General features: G+C 55.2%; 2 protein-coding genes across 4 annotated transcripts in view; both read right to left on the reverse strand.

Annotated features, from left to right (window-relative positions):
• Nucleotides 1-942, reverse strand: part of TOMM40 (translocase of outer mitochondrial membrane 40 homolog (yeast)) — a 12,550-nt gene extending 11,608 nt beyond the window's left edge. Inside the window, 1 exon segment of the mRNA XM_005863406.2 lies at nucleotides 939-942. Within this exon segment, the coding sequence (XP_005863468.1) occupies nucleotides 939-942 (4 nt within the window).
• An 821-nt stretch (nucleotides 943-1,763) lies between these two features.
• Nucleotides 1,764-18,488, reverse strand: part of PVRL2 (poliovirus receptor-related 2 (herpesvirus entry mediator B)) — a 17,447-nt gene continuing 722 nt past the window's right edge. Inside the window, exons 2-8 of one of the 3 annotated variants that reach the window (XM_005863391.2) lie at nucleotides 15,269-15,565; nucleotides 14,003-14,120; nucleotides 13,477-13,625; nucleotides 6,374-6,527; nucleotides 3,698-3,761; nucleotides 3,482-3,568; nucleotides 1,764-2,871 (exon numbers count right to left, since the gene is read on the reverse strand). In XM_005863391.2, coding sequence (XP_005863453.1) covers nucleotides 2,605-2,871; nucleotides 3,482-3,568; nucleotides 3,698-3,761; nucleotides 6,374-6,527; nucleotides 13,477-13,625; nucleotides 14,003-14,120; nucleotides 15,269-15,565 — 1,136 coding nt within the window. In that variant the 3' untranslated portion in view covers nucleotides 1,764-2,604. Of the gene's footprint in view, nucleotides 2,872-3,481; nucleotides 3,569-3,697; nucleotides 3,762-6,373; nucleotides 6,528-8,884; nucleotides 9,567-13,476; nucleotides 13,626-14,002; nucleotides 14,121-15,268; nucleotides 15,566-18,488 lie in introns of those variants that run through there. The other 2 variants (XM_014537366.1, XM_005863392.2) reach the window with 2 other exon arrangements.

The following is an 18,488-nucleotide window of genomic DNA, read 5'->3' on the forward strand; positions in this document are numbered from 1 at the left end:
GCTCCGCTCCCACCCCGTGCGCCACGCGCAACCGAACCCACTGCCGCCGCCGCCACCACCGTCACCCCGCCCCCCCTAGCCTATTGGTTCAACATGCCCTAGGTTCCGCCCACCAGCTTCAGGGCCTGGCCCTGCTATTGGAGCCATGAATGAGAACCCCACCCATTTCTTCGGAACGCCCTTTTTTATTGGCTCCCCCTCGCAAGCAGGTCAAAGCACACCTGCCCGCCCTGCCCATTGACTTGTGGAACCCGTGCCTATTGGTTTGCTACGCCGCGGGTTCCAGCGCTCCTTTACCATTGGTTTGTGCTGAGCACTTTGCAACGCCCACGGACTCGTCGCCTCCGCCCCTCTTCAGAAGGCACGCCTCTTTCGACTTTGCCCCGCGGAGAAGTTGCCATGATAATTGGCCGGCTTTGGCCCTTACAGCATTACGATTGGCTCCGGCAGACACAGGTTCCCCACCTTGTGACATAATCAGACTGGTGCGTTCATTGGCTAACGTGCAGGGTCGAAGGACACGGGTAAAGGTGGGTTGCGCGGCAGAGGCTGCTAGGCAGCAAGGTCAGGCCGCGGCTTTGGCCCTTACAGCATTATGATTGGCTCCGGCAGGCACAGGTTCTCCACCCTTGTGACATAATCAGACTGGTGCGCTCATTGGCCAACGTGCAGGGTCGAGGGACACGGGTAAAGGTGCGTTGCGCGGCAGAGGCTGCTAGGCAGCAAGGTCAGGCCTCGCGTCCCACCAGGCACCGCGGCAGAGGGGCAGTCCCCAGTCCGGAGTCAGCGACCGAGAACCGGAAGTTCTGGCCCTTCCCACAGTGCGTCGGGAGAATTCTAACCGGTTGTGTGAACCTTCGCCGGCTTCTTGTTACCCACAATGCCCTTTCCCCGTTTAACGCGACAGTTGCCTTAGACCCACCTCTCTCTCTCGTTACCCATCATGCCTTCTGTCCCCCGCTCCCCCACCCCGGACCTGCGTCACTGCGGCTTCTATCTTTGGCCCATTCATTTCTGTCCCATTACCCAGCATGCCCCCGTCCCATTCATTTCAGTTCCACTGCCTGTACTACCTTTAGCACATTTCTACCCGTGCACTTCCATCGTTCTTCTAGCTAGCCCTTCTTAAATTAACCATCATGTTTAGGTCTATTATCTAGCATGCCTGCGGCCCCTATTTCTCCATTTATTCTCTGGCTCATTCATCCAGATCTATTACCCATCATGTCCCTTCTTAAATTAACCGTCATGTTTTAGGTCTATTATCTAGATGCCTGCGGCCCCTATTTCTCCATTTATTCACCTGTCTGCCTCTGGCTCATTCATCCAGATCTATTACCCATCATGTCCTGAGCTCTTACTACATTATTCATAATTTTGACTTTGGTCTATTCTTACTTGCCATTTATCCATTAAACCCGAGTCCCTCGTACTTGATTACTACCATTTGTATCTGTTCCGTTTATTTCTGTCGATTAGACTGCTGTTGCACTGCTTCCTTTTCATTAACCGCAAGCCCTGGATTCCTCCCCCTCTCCTTCTATTACCCATCATTACATTTTTTTTTTTTTGCTTATGCATATTTAGTCATTATCTCTTCGATTATTTTTGTCATGTCTTTGGCTTTTTTTATTTTTGTCTGTAACCCATCTTGACTTCGTCTACTGATTCCCTTAAGTCCTGGGCCCCCTATTTATTACCCATCATCATGTTCCACCCTCCCCCCCCTTCACATCCCACAGAATACACAAGTTGAGACCTGGTCAAAGTACAAATTCATATTGGTAGGAAATGCCCTATTTACAAAACAATATCAGATCCCTTACCCCAACCCAGGTAACCATCTCCTCCCCACCCCCCCAGAGATGTTTGGGTCCCATTCCACTGGGCAGCAGTAAAAGGACTTAGTAGTCTTCAAAGTAACACACAAATTCTTCTCTCAAGGCTGGGGTCAGCAAGGCACACTCTGCATGACACTCACCCTATCTAGTCCTTGACTGGGCTTAATTCCCTGAAGACAGGATTTGGGCAAGTGGGGACTCAGGGAAGGGTCCGGACCCAGTGACTCCTGCCTGCAGGAGGAGGGAGATGGGGAAGCTATGCCTTGGGCTGGGGACTCCCCTCTTTCCCACCATTGGGGAACAGATAGGGTGGGGAGGGGGCAAGTGGGGCTCTGCTGCCTGGAGGGCTCAGGTCTGAGCAGCAAGGTGCCTGCCCCCCAACATCCAACCCAGCAGAGATATTGGGAGTTGACTACCTAAGGACACATCAGAGGTCTGGGGTCTTCTTTGGAATTTGGGAGGAGATTGCAGAATGTGAGGCGTGAACTAAGGTCAGTTTTAGGAGTCCTTGGGTCGGATTGTGCAGAAACATATTTCCCCTCCCTCAACTCATGAGATAAGGTTGCCAGGTTTCCATTGTCACAGCCGGTTTCTCTAGGTCAGAGATAATGGGTTAGAGGTCACAATGGATCCACCAACGTCAAAGTGACAGATGAGATGCGTGTGTTCACTGACAGTGGCCTGGCCAGAGGTCAAGCAGCACAAGATTCCTGGCAGCGACTTGAGGGATCAAAAAGAGAGGTAAGAGCTAGGGCCATGCGGCTCACACATACATGGCCCGGGACATGACAAAGCCTTTGCCTGGGTAGGAATCAGAGGGACTAGCGTAGGAGAGGGCGTCGTAGATGGGGTTGATCTTGTCCAGGTAGTCTTCCTCATCGTCATCCATGTCCTCCAGATCCAGGGGCACCCGCTCCACAACAGGCGGCCCTGGAGGCACGAGGATGGGGGACCCCAGACTCATGGCCCCCAGGAGCAGGGGCCCCGACCGCTCTTCCAAGGTGGGCAGCTCATGGTACCGAGGCATTTCCTGGGGGCAGGGAGGGAATAGGAGCTCAAGGTCACTTCCTGAGTTTGACATAGAATCCCAATCTGCCCCTTGACTCCAAAATCCCGACCATCTCCCCACGCCAACCAGGCCCAATTTTACCCCTTGTCACTGGGTCAATCATATGGCTTGTCCCTAATTCAAAGCCCCGAGCGTGGACCTCACCCTGTCAATCCTGGGTCTCTACTTTGTCTTTTGAGTTCTGACCTAAGTCTTTCCCCATGAACCTTTGACTTTAATCTTGACCTCAACTCCTTAACCTGAAGCCTGAAACAGCCCCTTAAACTTTGACCAGTTACAACTTCAATATCTGACCCCTGACTTCCAGTAGTAGATGGCTGATGGGACTCTATGTCTTGTCTTACAGTATCTAACCTATGTGGATGTTCAGCCAATCTTCATTGACTGACTTTAAACCCTAACCTCATGTCCTCAGAATTTTTCAGTCATGACCTCCCCCACTGAATTGTAAACACAGCTCGATGCCATAAGCTCTGACCAGAGACACAGCTCTGAATTTGAGCTGTGACCTTGAATCCTTAACCTCTATGTCAGCGACTGTACCCAGCCTCATCCTCACCCGAGATCCTACCTGCTCAGCACATGAGACGCCAGCATCAAAATAGGGGGTCTTGAGTGGGCTGTGCTCTGAGGCTCCAAGAGTGAAGAGCTGGGAGGGCTGTAGTGGGAGGGGGTGGGATAGGTCAGGACCCCCCGCCCAGCCCACCTCTTTTCCCCAACTCCCTCTCCCCACCATGGCCCTACTGGGGAAAGGTGGGGCGGCCTGGGTTCCAGGCAAAGTGCTTACCATCTCTGGCTCCTCCAGCTTTGTCTTTGGGGTTGGTGGCTTGTATGATGGAGGCCCCTCCAGGCTGTGGGGTAGGAGGTAGACAGGTGGAGGCTTAGACCTAAGAAGCCCCCGACCCTAGGGCCATTGCACAAGCTCCTCCTTCTGCCTGATATCCCTTTCTCCCTCCTCCCCCATTCCCCTTGCCCAGCTAACTCCCACTCATCCCATGAATCTTCTTCCAGGAGGCCTCCCTGACTCTCCAGGAGGATCACGATCTCCTGTGATGTGGTCACATCTGGCTGTACACCTCCCTCTTAGGGCACTGAACTGAGTTTGTATTTGAAGTGTTATTTTTTTTTCTCGATTGCTTTTCAGAGTGGAAGGGAGGGAGGGGGAGAGAGAGAGAAACAATCGATATGAGAGACACAGCGACTGGTTGTCTCCTGCATACACCTGACCCGGGGTAGGGGGAGCCTCCTGGGGATGGGGAGTGAACCCGCAACCCAGGTACATGCCCTTGTCCAGGAATCGAACCAGTGACCCTTTAACCACTGAGCAACACTGGCCAGGGCTGAAATGTTATTTCTGATTTCACTCAATGACTGTACCCAGCCATGAGCAATGTGAGGGAGAAAATGAGATCTTTGATCAACATGGTGTTCCCAGAACCCACTATGAAGAATTCAGTAAATATTTGTTAAGAGAATGAATAAAGGATTGAAATGCTTTCCTATCCTCCAAACCAGTGGTCGCCATGGACCACCGGTTGGCGACTGCTGCTCCAAAGTATGTCAAGTTCCCTCATTCTACATACCCACGGATCCTAGCATCCTGTATACATAACAATGATGGGCACTTGTTATGCCTTCAATACCCAACTCAGCTCTGGCTGGTGTTGGTTCGATTCCTGGTCAGGGCACATGCCCGGGTTGTGGGCTCTCTCCCCGGTAGGGGGCATGCGGGAGGCAGCCGATTGATGTTTCACTCTTACATCAACCTTTCTCTCTCTTTCTCTCCCTTCTTCTTTCTCTAAAAATCAATACAAATATTACAAAAAAATAAACCAACACAAAAAACACTAACTCAGATATCCCCTCCTCCAGGAGGCCTTTCATGACCTCTGGCTTCGCTCAGCTCCCTTAGGTTCCCTAGCTCATCCCTGGCCATGCTGCACCATCACTGCCTGGGGCCGGTCTGTCTCCTCCAGACCATGAACCCCAGGAGTCAGGGCCAGGGCCATCTCAGGCACCACTGGGTCTCAGCGCTGGGCTGGGCGCAGGAGGTATGAACTGCAAGATGTTGTTTTGCATTGACAGATGATTAAGACAGTGGTTCACACACTATCTTGTGCATCAGAATAACTTAGGGAGCTTGTTATACAGAGTCTGAACCCTTCTTGTGAAAGTTCTGATGTAGTAGGTTTGGCATAAGCCCAGGAATATGCATTTTTACCGAGTGTTCCCATGCCCCTCCCCCACTGAGTCGTGTTATTTCATAATTTATGTTTCCATGATATATGTATGTGTGTGGACACTTTATTTTTATTGATTTTATTTTTTTAAAATATGTTTTTATTGATTTCAGAGAGAAGAAGGGAAAGGGAGAGAGAGAAACATTCATAATGAGAGAGAATCACTGACTGGAAGCCTCCTGCACACCCGCTACCGGGCATCGAGCCTGCAACCCAGGTTCATAGGTCGACCCTCAACCACTGAGCCACGTGCGGACACTTTTTAAATGTTTGTCTCTTCATTGCGTTCCTACCCCCAGGGCCTGGTCCTGGGTGGCTACTTTTTGAATACTTGTTGAATCGATGCATGGATGTGAGACTTTGTCGAGGTTCCATATGTCAAATACATCTCGTCAAGCCTGGCACATACAAGGGCTCTACACAGAGAAGTGTGGCTCTTTTTCCCCCCAAATATCCAGGCTCCTTCTTTCTCATACTAATAAAGATTTTAGCTGGGCACATGGCCACCCAGAATAAAGACTACATTTCCTAGCTTGCCCTGCTGCTGGGGACAGCCATGTGACAGGTTCAGGTCAATGGAAGTGAGAAGTGGTGCATTTCCTTAAAGGGTGACTGAATACCCTGTATTTCTTTCCTTTTTTAAAACAATATATTTTTATTGATTTTAGAGAGGAAGGGAGGAGAGATAGAAACATTGATGATATGCGTTACAGGGCATTGATCGACTGCCTCCTGCACACCCTCCACTGGGGATCGAGCCCGAAACCCAGGCGTGTGGCCTGACCGGGAATCAAACTGTGACCTCCTGGTTCATAGGTTGACACTCAACAACTGAGCCACGCCGGTCAGGCTTGAATACCCTGTATTTATATTTCCTTTCCCCACTGGCAGGAACGGGGGCTTTGAGGCCAGGATAGCCATGTCTGGTTGTGAAATATGTAGATAATGACAGAAGAGTGGGGAGCCTTTGAAATGTGAATAAAGGTGGAGCAACAAGCTAGCAGGAGCCTGGGCTCTGATGACTTCACATAGCAGAGCTGTCATATCCATGATTTATGAGACAGAAGTAAGCTCTCCTCTCTATCCTATTTAAGTTATAGTTATTTGGGGTGTCTTTGTTGCACAGAGCCATTACAGATGATTTTCTCCCACCTTTACCCCCACCTCAGAATCCCCAGTTCTGGGACCCTTTCCTCATCCACTGCTTAGGATGCATCACTTACTCGTCTTCCTCCTCTGCCACCTGCAGCCTCTGTTCCTTCCGCTGCTGCCGGCAGATGAGGATGCCTGTGGCGACCACAGCGGTAGCAATGATGGCAGCGATGATGCCCCCAATGATGCCACCGGTGGCTCCTGCACCTGATGTGTTGGGGGACTCTGCAAGAAGAGGGACAGCGTAAGGGGGTCTCCAGGAGGAAGCCACAGCTCCTTACTCCCAGCCCAAGTCATCACCCACCTGCCGACCTCAAAGGTAGGGGACATTCTTTCATTCAACTCATCCCTGTGGAATAGAGTGGTGAATAAAACATACAAAAGCACCCACCCAGATAGAATTTATGTTCTAGTTGGGCAGGGAGACCAACAGTACAGAAACAACTACAATATGCCCGTAAGTGATGTAGGATAAAACTACATAGTGGGTCTGGCTGGTATGGCTCAGTTGGTTGGGCGTAGTGCCATGTACCAAAATGTTGTGGGCTCAACCCCCGGATAGGGGCCCTGCAGGAGGCAGCCGATCAATGTTTTGTGTTTGAAAAAGCTTCGTATTTTTAAAAAATATATTTTTATTGATTTCAGAATGAAAGAGGGAGAGATAGAAACATCAATGATGAGAGAATCATTGATCGGCTGCCTCCTGTGCTCCCCCTACTGGGGATCGAGCCCACAGCCTGGGCATGTGCCCTTGACTGGAATGGAACCCGGGACCCTTCAGTCCGCAGGCCGATGCTCTATCCACTGAGCCAAACCAGGTAGGGCCAATGTTTGGTTTTTATATCAATATTTCTCTCTCTCCCCCTTCCTCTCTCTAAAAAGAAATAAAAAATCTTTAAAAAACAAACAAACAAAACTGCAAAGTGGGGAAGGTGATGGGAAGTGATAGAGCAGGTAGTCAGAGAGAGTCGTACTGCAAGGTGACACTGGAGCAAAGATCTGAAGGAGCTGTAGCGGGGTGAGCGATGGGGGTGAGAGGCGTGAGAGGGGTGAGAACATCCTGGCAGAAATGGCAGCCAGTGCAAAGGCCCTGAGCAGGAAGCTTTGTGCCGTTTTTAAGGAACCGCAAGGAGCAGAGTGAAGGAGGGGATGCACGGGGAGATGAGGGAAGGGACCTGGTGGGAAGGGAAGTAGAGCTACAAGGCAGAAAACTGGGGGATCCTGGGGTTAGGATCACAACCAGTCATTACAGGGAATGCAGTCATCCTGGTCCGAGGACCAGAGCTCCTCCGACCCCACAGGAAATGCCGAGAGAGAAACTCATGGCCTCACGGGCCTTTCCTGTGCAACACGCTTCACACTTCCTAAAGCTGTTGTTGGAGTAATTGCTTGTGTGATTGCCAGGTTCTACACTAGGCTGAGTTCCGAGGGACGGGCTGGTCTTGCGAGATGTGTAAGGGTGGGTGGGCATGGGCGCTCGGGACCCACTATAGCCAGATTGACAAAATCCCGCCCCTGCCCTCTAGGTGGGAAGCGGGGGGTGGTTAGAAGGGGGTGTTAGACAATAAGCAACCAGAATGCAAAAGCCCCAACCACAGGCCCCACCCCTTCCATGAAGCCCACTCCACAGATGAGGAGATCCAGCCCCCAGAGGAACCAAGCCTGGAGCCCAGGACTGCCCGTTTTCCACACTGCCTGTTCCACAGCTGGGCTTTCTCAGGAGGGCTTGTGTGTGGGAGGATAACAGAGTAATTGCCGCTCAGTCCACACCAGCTACCCTCAAATCACTGTTATTCCAGGCGTCCTGACTGCGTGTGAGGTCTGCCCGCGTCACGGCTTCATCCCCAGCAATTAAGTGGAAGTCAAAACTGGTAGAAGTAAACTCACCAAGCCCTTCCCGGCCGCCCAGGCCCACTGGGCCGAGGAGCTGAGCCTACTGAGTAGAGTTGCGTGATAGCCTCAGGAGCAGAGACCCTGGGGCCAGGGAGCGGAGGTGGCTGGGATTTACCCCTGCCCCTCCCATTCCCCCACCTCAGTCCCCAGCCTGGGGTTGGGAGAGGTTCTGGTTGAGGGGAATTAGGCGGGACTCAGCCCTACAGCCCCTACCTCTGAATCACTGAAAATTCCCTCTAGCTGGGCCCCAGGGGAAAAGGAAGAGGAAGGAAGCTGGGAAAGGCCACTTCTCTGGGTGGAGAGGTGGGACTTCCCTGGTTGCTCAGTACCCACGCCCGCCTTGCCTCCTGGGGGCCCCATCGGGGGCAGTGCTCCCTCCCCAGGTCTCAGCAACCTTGGGGAGTTGGGTCTGCGCTGCTCCTGGATAATCAGACCATAGCACCCTCTGCAAGCGCCCAGGGGTCCGGGATCCCTTGGCCTCGAGGAAGGCAGCCTCGGGGCTGGAACCTTCAAGTCCAAGCCCTCCAGTCTCTAAGCCCAGATCCCATCCCACTGGCTCGGGGTCTCAGCATCCAAGGTGTCCTTCAAGGACCCAGATAGTAAGAGCCCCCCAGCCTCCCACTCCATGGAGCCCAGTTCAGCTTTCCGACCCCCCAAGGAGGGGGTCCAGTGTATTACAAGACACCCCCGATTTTTCCTCCAAGTTTATTAACTCCTGAGTGTCACAGGGCAGGGCTGGGGCAGGCCAGAGCCAAGATCAAGTCTCTGGGGGGGTCCGCTGTGGGTCCCCCTTCCCTCCCCCATGCAGCCCTGGAGCCGTAAGTCCAGTGTGTGATATTCCACCTCCCTCTGAATCCCAGGAAAGTGGGAGGTAGCATTTGCGCTCCAGTGTCATCCAGACAAACGAGTTCAACCAGTCTGTCACCCGCGGCCCCCGCAGGCTCGTCTCTGTCTCTCTGTCTGGGGGTCACACATAAACCGCCCGCCGGGAGATGAGGGAGCCGTCCAGCTGGGACTCCATGTCATCCTCGAGTGCCGGGGATGGCGGCAGCATGAGGCCTTTCTCTGCCTTCTCCTCCTCTTCCTCGTAGTCCTCCTCCGTGTCCTTGCCGTCCGGCCTCGGGGGACCAGGGGCCGTTGTGGTCCAGAAGACGGGGCCTCCGTTCTCAAACACTTGAGTTTTCGGATCATAGGATCCCTGGCCGCTCTCTGGTCCTCCTCCCGCTGCTCCAGGGCTCTTCCTCCTCCTCCTCACCCTCAGCAGGATGAAGGCCAAGGCCCCCCCAGCCAGAAGCAGCAGCACCAGCAGTGTCCCCCCCACGGCCCCCCACACCATTGGACCCTCGTCTCGGGAAGAGGCCCGGGGGCCGTCTGAGGAGAGAGAAGGAGGGGTGAGAGAGAGAAAGGGAGACACAAGGTCAAGAGGATACATCTGGGGAGGACAGGGCAGGGGAGTGACAGGAACAGGGAGGTGACTCTGACTGGGCAAAATGGGGGGGGGGGAGAACCCATTCACACTTTGCTACAGGCTGAGTGCTCCGTATGCGGAGGGGTTGCCAGCGGGTGGCCTCAGATCTCCTTATACCCGCACAGCACAGTATTATTGAACTTTCTAGCCAACATTTCAGAAACCAGGTGATTTCACTGAAAATTCCATTTGGGGTGGGGGGTGGGGGTCAGATCTGGCAACACCAGTCTCATGCCCTCCACCTGGTGAGGGGCTGTAGCGGAGTGAAGGCTGCGACTGGGCAGGGAACAGAGTTCCACACCCGGCCACCAGGTCGCGGGCCAGGACCCAGCAGGCATGGGACCCCTTGAGGATGAGCTGAGGTCACGGTCACAAAATCTTGGGGTGGATCCAGCCAGGAAGAGGGAGAGGTGGACTTGAGCGGGAGGCTGTCTGACTCCAAAGCTCTTTGTACTCGAGAGGAGAAGGGACCTTCTGAGAATTCCTCCCTTGGAGCCCTGGGAGCACCTGGTCTGGGCGGCATGGCCTGCCTCCTGCCTGGACAACCCATCCCCAGTGCCACCTGCCTCCTGCCTGGGCCACCCATCCCCAGTGCCACCTCCCTCCTGCCTGGGCCACCCATCCCCAGTGCCACCTCCCTCCTGCCTGGGCCACCCATCCCCAGTGCCACCTCCCTCCTGCCTGGGCCACCCATCCCCAGTGCCACCTCCCTCCTGCCTGGGCCACCCATCCCCAGTGCCACCTCCCTCCTGCCTGGGCCACCCATCCCCAGTGCCACCTCCCTCCTGCCTGGGCCACCCATCCCCAGTGCCACCTCCCTCCTGCCTGGGCCACCCATCCCCAGTGCAGAAAATGGGGCTCATGAAGCCCACTGTCCCTTGCCCTCTAGTGCTCCCTGCACTGGCTGAACTGCAGTGGGGAGGCCTGTCAGAGGAGGAGGAGAGGTGACAAGGAAGCCAGGGGGGGCTGGGCTCCACACCAGGGACAGACATGATACAACGGGAACCTGATCACACATGCTCTTTCCCCACCCCGTGTGCAGGGGAGAGACCAGGAGGGGCCCACTTACACAGACCCTCCCCTCCCCAACCTCTGCGCACAGGGCCCTGAGGGCGACTTGATGGGTGTTTTTAAAAAGGGCTGTCAAAGCAGTTAGTGACTCGCAAGCAGCAGTAAAAAAAGAACAGGAATGTGCCTCGAGTATGAAGGGTAAGTACTACTTTGTGAACCTTTTTTGGGGAAAATATATGTCTCTCCCTGAGCACTAGGTGGGTCTGGAACCGGCTGCAGCGTGGAGGGACGTGTCTGCTCCTGGAGCGGCACTGAGACAGCAGCGAGAGTTCATGGGCCCGGGGGCCGAAAGTTCCCCGAAGTCTCCCTGAAGGGACGTCTAGCCTGCGGTGCGGCCTGTGTACCCACGTCTGCACCGGCGTGAACCCCACACCGAGGTGATGATAGCACGTCTGGGTCTGGGTGCGTGGGGGAATGTGGTGTGTCCTGAACCCTCCTGCCAGGAGCGGGGAGTTTCTTCCGGGGCGAGGCTACTTGTTGGCAAACTCACTGCCAGGGTCTGGACTTCTGGTGTTTCTGTTGGCATCTACCTGTGGGTGTGGCTTTTCGGTGTTTTTGACTGCCCCTCGGTCTGTGGCTACCTTTGGGATAGTCAGGGGGAGGGGGCGTCTTTCCTTACGGCTCGGTCTTTCTGGGGCTGTGATTCTGTGTGCATCCCTGGCCCCCGGTCCCCGACGGGCCTCGGGGTATGTTTCACCGGGTGGACACTGCCAAAGGGCGCCCAGCAGTGGACGACCCTGGGGTTTCTGCGTGTGTGGGGATGTTTTCATGGCTGTGTATTCCTCCGATGGCCCTTAAGTGTGCCTGCGTCTGTGTTCTGCAGGCTGCAGCCCTTGGAGGTGCCTTCTGAGTGTGGGTGGGAACCCGTTTCTCAGGTGTGTTTCTGGGGTAGAGGTTCCAGTTGGGTGCCTTGCTGGGTGGGTGGAGCCGACCTCTCTGGGTGTGGCTTGGAGGGCAGGGACTGTGTCTCATTCGCTACTGTGTTCCCTGAACCCTCCTGCCAGGAGCGGGGAGTTTCTTCCGGGGCGAGGCTACTTGTTGGCAAAGGAGAAAGCACCAAGGAGAAAGCCTGGCCAAGAGGCAACCTCGACTAGTATTCGTCAGATGACAATTTGTTGAAAGAGACCCTCTCTAACAGGTTTTGGGAGTGTCTGAGGGTGTGCACCCCGAGTCTGCCGTGGAGTTTCTCCACATTGATATGAGCGATGATGTAACTGCATGTGAATTGCAGGTTCCCGTGACCCTTTCCCCTCCCCCAGCACATCCGGTGGTTGTGTCCCCCTTCAGGTGTGTGTGTGTGTGTGTGTGCCCGAGCGTGACACCATGCGGAGAGCTGGCCAGCTGAGCGTGTTGTCTGTGACCGTGTTTCTGAGGGGGCCCGTCATATCTCCTGGCGAGTGTCTGCGTTCCCCAAGAGAGGTCTGTTGTCATTGGGTGTCTTTCTAGATGCGTGTGATGTCAGATTGTCTGGGGGGTCTGCCTCCAGCCGTCTTTTATGTCTATCTTCACACCGGTCTGTGGTCGTGCTTGGGAGGGGGCCAGGCCACTGTTCCCGTGTCGTGTGTCCACACAAGTATGTGTCACAGAGAGCCACGCTGGAGGGAGTTTCCAGAATGGCTCATCCTGGTACGAGGGGTGGTTCTCGGGCTCCGGCTGGCTGTTATCTGGTTTTGTTCAGTGTCTTGGCTGGTGCCCCTGCCCGCTTGGGGGGTGTGTCGTGGTGACAACAGTGTGTGGGCTACATTATGGGCGAGGTTGTTTTGATTCCAATGCATCTCCCAGCACAGGGCGTGTCTGTAGACACCGGTCCTGCTGGCTGTGGCTCTGACATGAAGGGGACTCTGCTCCCAGCCGTGGGGTCCATCTGTGTCTGAGTGTCGGGGTGCACTGCCCTGTGACAGTCCCTGCCTCGCTCCAGGTGTGTGAGTGCACGGCTGAGATCCCAACCCACTGCACAGGCTGAGTGTGCCTTCCTCTTTTCCTCGCTGGCTGTGTGTCTTGGGGTCTGTGTTTCTGAGTTCGCCTCAAGGGGACTCGGAGAACTTTCCACCCACAGACCCATTTCATCATCAGTCACCGTTTCCAAAGTACCAACTCCAGAAACACAAACGCCCCGACATGCACTGCCAGTGGCTCCAGACGGAAACGACCAGCATTCACCATAAGAAATTCGGGTCTAGCCCCAAGCTGGTTTGGCTCAGTGGCTAGAGCGTCGGCCTGTGGACTGAAGGGTCCTGGGTTCGATTCCGGCCAAGGGCACATGCCTGGGTTGCAGGCTTGATCCCCAGTAGGGGACTCTCTCTCCCTTTCCCTTCCTCTCTGATATCAATAAAAATATTTTAAAAAAAGAAAAGAAATTCGGGTTTGTTTCCGCCTGTCTGCCTCATTTGTGTCTCTCCAAGGGTTAGTGGTGTGAGTCGGTGGGCGTGTCTCACTGGCTGGAGCCCAGGCAAGGTCACTGGTCTCTTCCTGAAGACCCTGCCTGCCTCTCCCCTCCAGGAAGCGCCCAGCACAGGCCTCCACCTCCAAAACTCCTCTGCCAACACCTACCCTCTATCAGCCCAACCCAGGTCCCCCCTGGGGGCAAGAGAGAAAAACCACACCACCCTCCTCTCCCATCAGCCAGGCGGGTCTGGACCCCTCCCCAGCCGGCGGCACAGCCTCCCCCAGCGCAGCCCAGAACCAAGAGAGGAACGTGGGGACAGGCCCGGTCATCACACGCCGCCCCCGAGACCCGCTCACCTCGAACGAGGACCACCTGCTCGGCCCGGCCCGTGCCCACGGCGTTGCTGACGGTGCAGATGAAGGTGGTGTTGACCAGCCTATCCACCAGGGGGACCATCAGCTGGGAGTCCTGTTCTTTTGCTGAGGCTGGTAAGGAGCCTGAGGTCCTGGAGAATGTGGAGGTCACATGAGGGGGACAGCAGGGTCCACAGAGCACAGGCCGGGTCCTTGATGACACAGCCCTCAGGAGCCAGGCTCCAGGGACCCTGCGCTGTCTGCTCCCTCCTTTTGGAGGCTTCCTGGTTTAGGCCACAGCCCCTCCTCCCTCAGACCCAGGAGTCCAGGCCCCCAGCCCCTCCTCCCTCAGACCCAGGAGTCCAGACCCCCAGCCCCTCCTCCCTCAGACCCAGGAGTCCAGGCCCCCAGCCCTCCTCCCTCACACCCAGGAGTCCAGGCCCCCAGCCCCTCCTCCCTCACACCCAGGAGTCCAGGCCCCCAGCCCTCCTCCCTCAGACCCTGGAGTCCAGGTCCACCCAGGACTCACGTGCTCCACACATAGCCTGTGGGCTCCGGGTTGCTGCGGACATCACAGTTCAGAGTGGCCTCGCTACGGCCGAGGTACCAGTTGTCGTCATAGCCAGAGATGGAGACCTCGGGGGGGTCTGGAGGAAACAGGGGGATTGGCTCAGAGAGGGGAGAATCCCAAAGGGGATGACAGGCAAGCAGACAGATGGAATCCTATAGAAATGGAATAGGTTGGCAGGAGGTGAAGCGTGGGAACCGTCAGGGGCGAATCCCTCCGGTGTGTCTGCGGAGGCCAGTACAGGGACCCCGCTCCCACCACTTGGGGGAAGTTTTTCTCAGCGCAGGCAGTACCCTGGGGGCTGCTACCGACTGTGCTATTTTCTCCGCAGCGTAGATAAGGGAATCTGGCTGAGCCTTGGTCTAAGCCAGCGGTTCTAGACCTGTGGGTCGCGACCCCTTTGGGAGTCAAATGACCCTTTCACAGGGGTCGCCTAAGACCATCGGAAAACACATATATAATTACATATTGTTTTTGTGATTAATCACTATGCTTTAAGTATGTTCAATTTGTAACAATGAAATTGGGGGTCACCACAACATGAGGGACTGTATTAAAGGGTCGCGGCATTAGGAAGGTTGAGAACCGCTGGTAAGCGAAGGCATTGTTGGGAGGAGTGTGAGCATGTTGCTGTGGGTGACTGGAAGACAGGGCTGGTGGGCACAGTGCCAGGGGAGCCTCTCGGGCCGTATGAGGGGGTGTGCGTGTGCGCGGTGTTGGGAAGAGCTAGCATAGAACATACTGGAAGGGGTCAGTACTGTCAGGGCCCAGTGGGGTCGATGGGAATCATTTTCGGAGGCAGGAGTTGGTGTAGAGACCATAAGAAAGTCGATAGAAACCGTGGGAATGAGCGTGTGTGTAGACAGTGTTGGTTCAGGCAGTGTAGACTCCGAGTGGTTGATACAGTGTTTACACTGACGGTGGCCGCGTGGAGCCAGGTTGGATGAGCGTGTGTGTGTAGACAGTGTTGGTTCAGGCAGTGCAGACTCCGAGTGGTTGATAACAGTGTTTACACTGACGGTGGCCGCGTGGAGCCAGGTAGACGACACGGGGACAGTGTGTGGATGTGGCCGGGGGAGCCGGGGTGGAAGTACAGGCGAAGGGCAGGTAGGCAGGGCAGAATGTGGCCCAGGGCCAAGGTGGACAACACTGAGGGGCAGTGTAGGCAGTGCCCGGGGAAGCCAGTGTAGACAGCAGGAGAGGTGCGGTCACAGGTGATGCACTCACAGCGCACAGAGAGGGTCACGGGCAGCAGGGCCGGCTCCTCCAGGGCCTCGTGCTCCACCTTGCAGGTGATCTGGACACCATCTACTTGGCTCGAGGGCACCACGGCGTAGCGGCTGGTGACGGTGACCGTGCCGGCCAGGGGCCCTGCTGTCTCGCTCTCCTTGGGCTCCCCACGCAGGGGCGAGAGCCAGGAGATTCTGGCGGGTGGGCGGCCCCCCGAGGAGACACAGAGGGCCACGGGCACCGGCTCCGAGCGGAGTGTGACCTCCTGGGTCTCAGCGCGGTTCTGGGGCTGGGCTGGGAGAAGAACGAAGGGGGTGGTCACAACGGAGCCGAGCAGTGCAGCCCCAATGCCTGTGTTCAAATCCCCGCCCTGCTGCTTAGCAGCTGCGCGGCTTTGGACACAAGTGATGTCCCCACTCGGTGCCTCGGTTCCCTCTTTTGTCAAGTGGGGATAATAAAAGTACCCGCTCCATAGAATGGTTGTGTGGACTAAATACATGGATATCCAAATACACTGACCGGTGCCTGACACGCACGACTCAACCTAAGCGCTAGCCATTATGTCCTGCAGCCAGTGTCTGCTCCCTGCTCTGCTAGACAAGCAGAGTGTCCAAGAGCCTGGGATTTAAAAAGAAAAGCCAGCGCAGAACAACGTGGCCCAGAGGTCCAGCTGAAGGCTGACTTCTTCTCCAATAATCACCACTAATTGTGGTGGCAGAAGTGGGATCAAGGCAGTGAAGAAACCCAAAGCTCATAATCTTTTTTGCCCTTTTCACCCATCCTCTTGGAAAACATTTGGAGGAATAAAAACCTCCAGGAGGAACAATGCCAACCCGTAGGTCTGGATGCGTGTCCGTAATCAGAACTGGCCCCCGAGTTCTGACTCACATCGCTCGCTGCCTTCGGGACCTCATCGGGGTGTCTCCTGAGCTTCTGAATGCGGGACAGTCCTCCTCTCCGTTCCTCCTCTTCCCCTTCTCCCTGACCAGCACAGCCTCCGATGGGCCTCCCCACATCTGCCCTGGTCACCCCCACATCTGTCCTCTGACCGCTCCAGGAACGCCCGCCCCTGCTCCCACCCACCGTGGGGGTCTGGCCTCCCTTCTCCTTGGCTTGCTCTTCCTCCTCCTCCGGCTCCCAGCCTCACTTCCTCAAGAGCTTTCCTGACATCTGACTCTCTCACGCTCACTCACGCCACCTGCTCCCTCCAAGGAAGCAGAGCGGGGCTGCCCGAGCTCCTCCCGCAGCAGGGGCCCTCAGCGTGTCTCTTGAACAGAACAAGTGATTGCACAAGAGAGACCTTTGGGAAGGGTGGGGAGAGGAGAGCTGTGCTTTGAGTTGAGTGAAACGACTGGTTTCAGCTCCTTAAAAAGAGAAGTAAACACTTCTGGGACTGTACAGGGCAGTCCTCCGCAACTCTGTGGGGCTGAGAGGGGAAAATAAACTGCCAGGGTGACATGGCTTCTGGGAAGCTGCTGGGAAAAGGTGAGATTCCAGGGGAATGCCAAGATTTAGCAAGAAATAGCATCCTTTGGGGGAAAAAATGCCCTCCCTGATTCTGCCCATTCCGCTCACTGAGGGGCGGGGCCAGTCGCCCTCCTGCTGGAGCCAGAGGCTGGGAGTCCTTCCCGCTCCTCCTCCTCCAATTCAGGGACAAGCACCTACCACCTCCGAAAAGTACCTACATTCCACCCACTTCTCTCCACCCCCGTCACCGCTTCCTCCTCTTCGAAGCCAATGCTTCTCCCGTCTGGTCTCCCAGCTTCCACCTACCTTTGCCTCCGCCTTTAATGCCCCCTCCCCCCGTTTTATCTTTTCATAACATTAACCATCCGATCACGGTGCTTTTGTGGCCTAACCCCCGCCGATGGCTCCAGCCTCCTCGCTGCGGCCTGTGAGGCTCACGCAGTCTGGCCGTTGGTTTTCCTGCCTTGAGGGTCACTCAAGCCCTTGCTATCAGCCTCCTTTCTGTTCCTGGAACATGTCAAGCTCGCTCTCACGCCCCAGCTTTTGCATATGCTGTTCCCTCTGCTTGTGCCTCCATTCCTCTGCTTGCGGCTGCAACCCATGGGCAGCCTCTTCTTCAGCGTTCCCTGACCATCCTCTCTAAGGCCACTGGATCTCTTACGCCGAGTGAGTATTACAACGTTTTGGCGTTTCTCTTGTTCACTAATTGATTATCCTCTGGCTTTACCTCTAAAATACTTCTCACCACCCTAACTGGTTTGGCTCAATGGATAGAGCGTCGGCCTGCGGACTGAAGGGTCCCGGGTTTGATCCCAGTCAAGGGCATGTACCTTGGTTGCGGGCACATCCCCAGTAGGGGGTGTGCAGGAGGCAGCTGATCGATGTTTCTCTCTCATGGATGTTTCTAACTCTCTATCCCTCTCCCTTCCTCTCTGTAATTCAATAAAATATATTTTAAAAAAATAAAAAATAAATAAAATACTCCCCACCCCCTCCACTGCCTCTCCCTTGGTTTAGTTGTCATCACTTCCTACCCAGACTTATGCAGTCACCTCCTCTGAGGTCTCCCAGCTTCCACTTTCGCCTCCCACATGCAGCGGGAAGGAGCCTGTGAAAACCCAAGTCAGGTCACACCTTTCCCTGCTCAGAACTTTCCATAGCTCTTGTTCTCCTAGATCAAAAGCCAGAGTCTTCATGTTGTCTACAAGGCCGTCTATGACCCTCACCTCCCTTGACCTTGTCCCTGCCTACTTTCCCCCATTCATGCATCTCCAGCCACACAGACTTCTTTGCTCTTCCTTAGATATTCCAGGTGCACCCTACCTCAGGGCCTTTGCACGTACTCCCCCCGCCTGAACTCTCTTCCCTTACATAGACGTACACGGCTCCGTCACCTCATTCCAGTTTTTGTTCAAATATTGCCAGACCTCCCTAAACTTGTAACCTGCTCCCCCCCAACTTCTACAGCACCTACAGCCACCTGACTCACTCTTCTTCTTCTTTTTACTTACTCTCTGGCATCCGTTTACTGGAGTATAAGCTCCAGGAGGACTTTATCCCTAGAGCCTAGAATAGCGCTTGGCACACAGTTGGTATTCAATATACTATGTTTGTTGAATGCCTTGTTGGCTGCTATATTCCCAACTTGCAGAACAGCATCTGGCAAACAGTACTTGCTTAATACTTGCCAATTGATTGAAGACTGCAGAGAAAGCAGACAGAAATAGACCAGCAAGGGGGCTCTCCCACT

The sequence above is a fragment of the Myotis brandtii genome, unplaced genomic scaffold (assembly GCF_000412655.1).
Source record: "Myotis brandtii unplaced genomic scaffold, ASM41265v1 scaffold1774, whole genome shotgun sequence".
In the NCBI taxonomy this organism is placed as follows: Eukaryota; Metazoa; Chordata; class Mammalia; order Chiroptera; family Vespertilionidae; genus Myotis; species Myotis brandtii.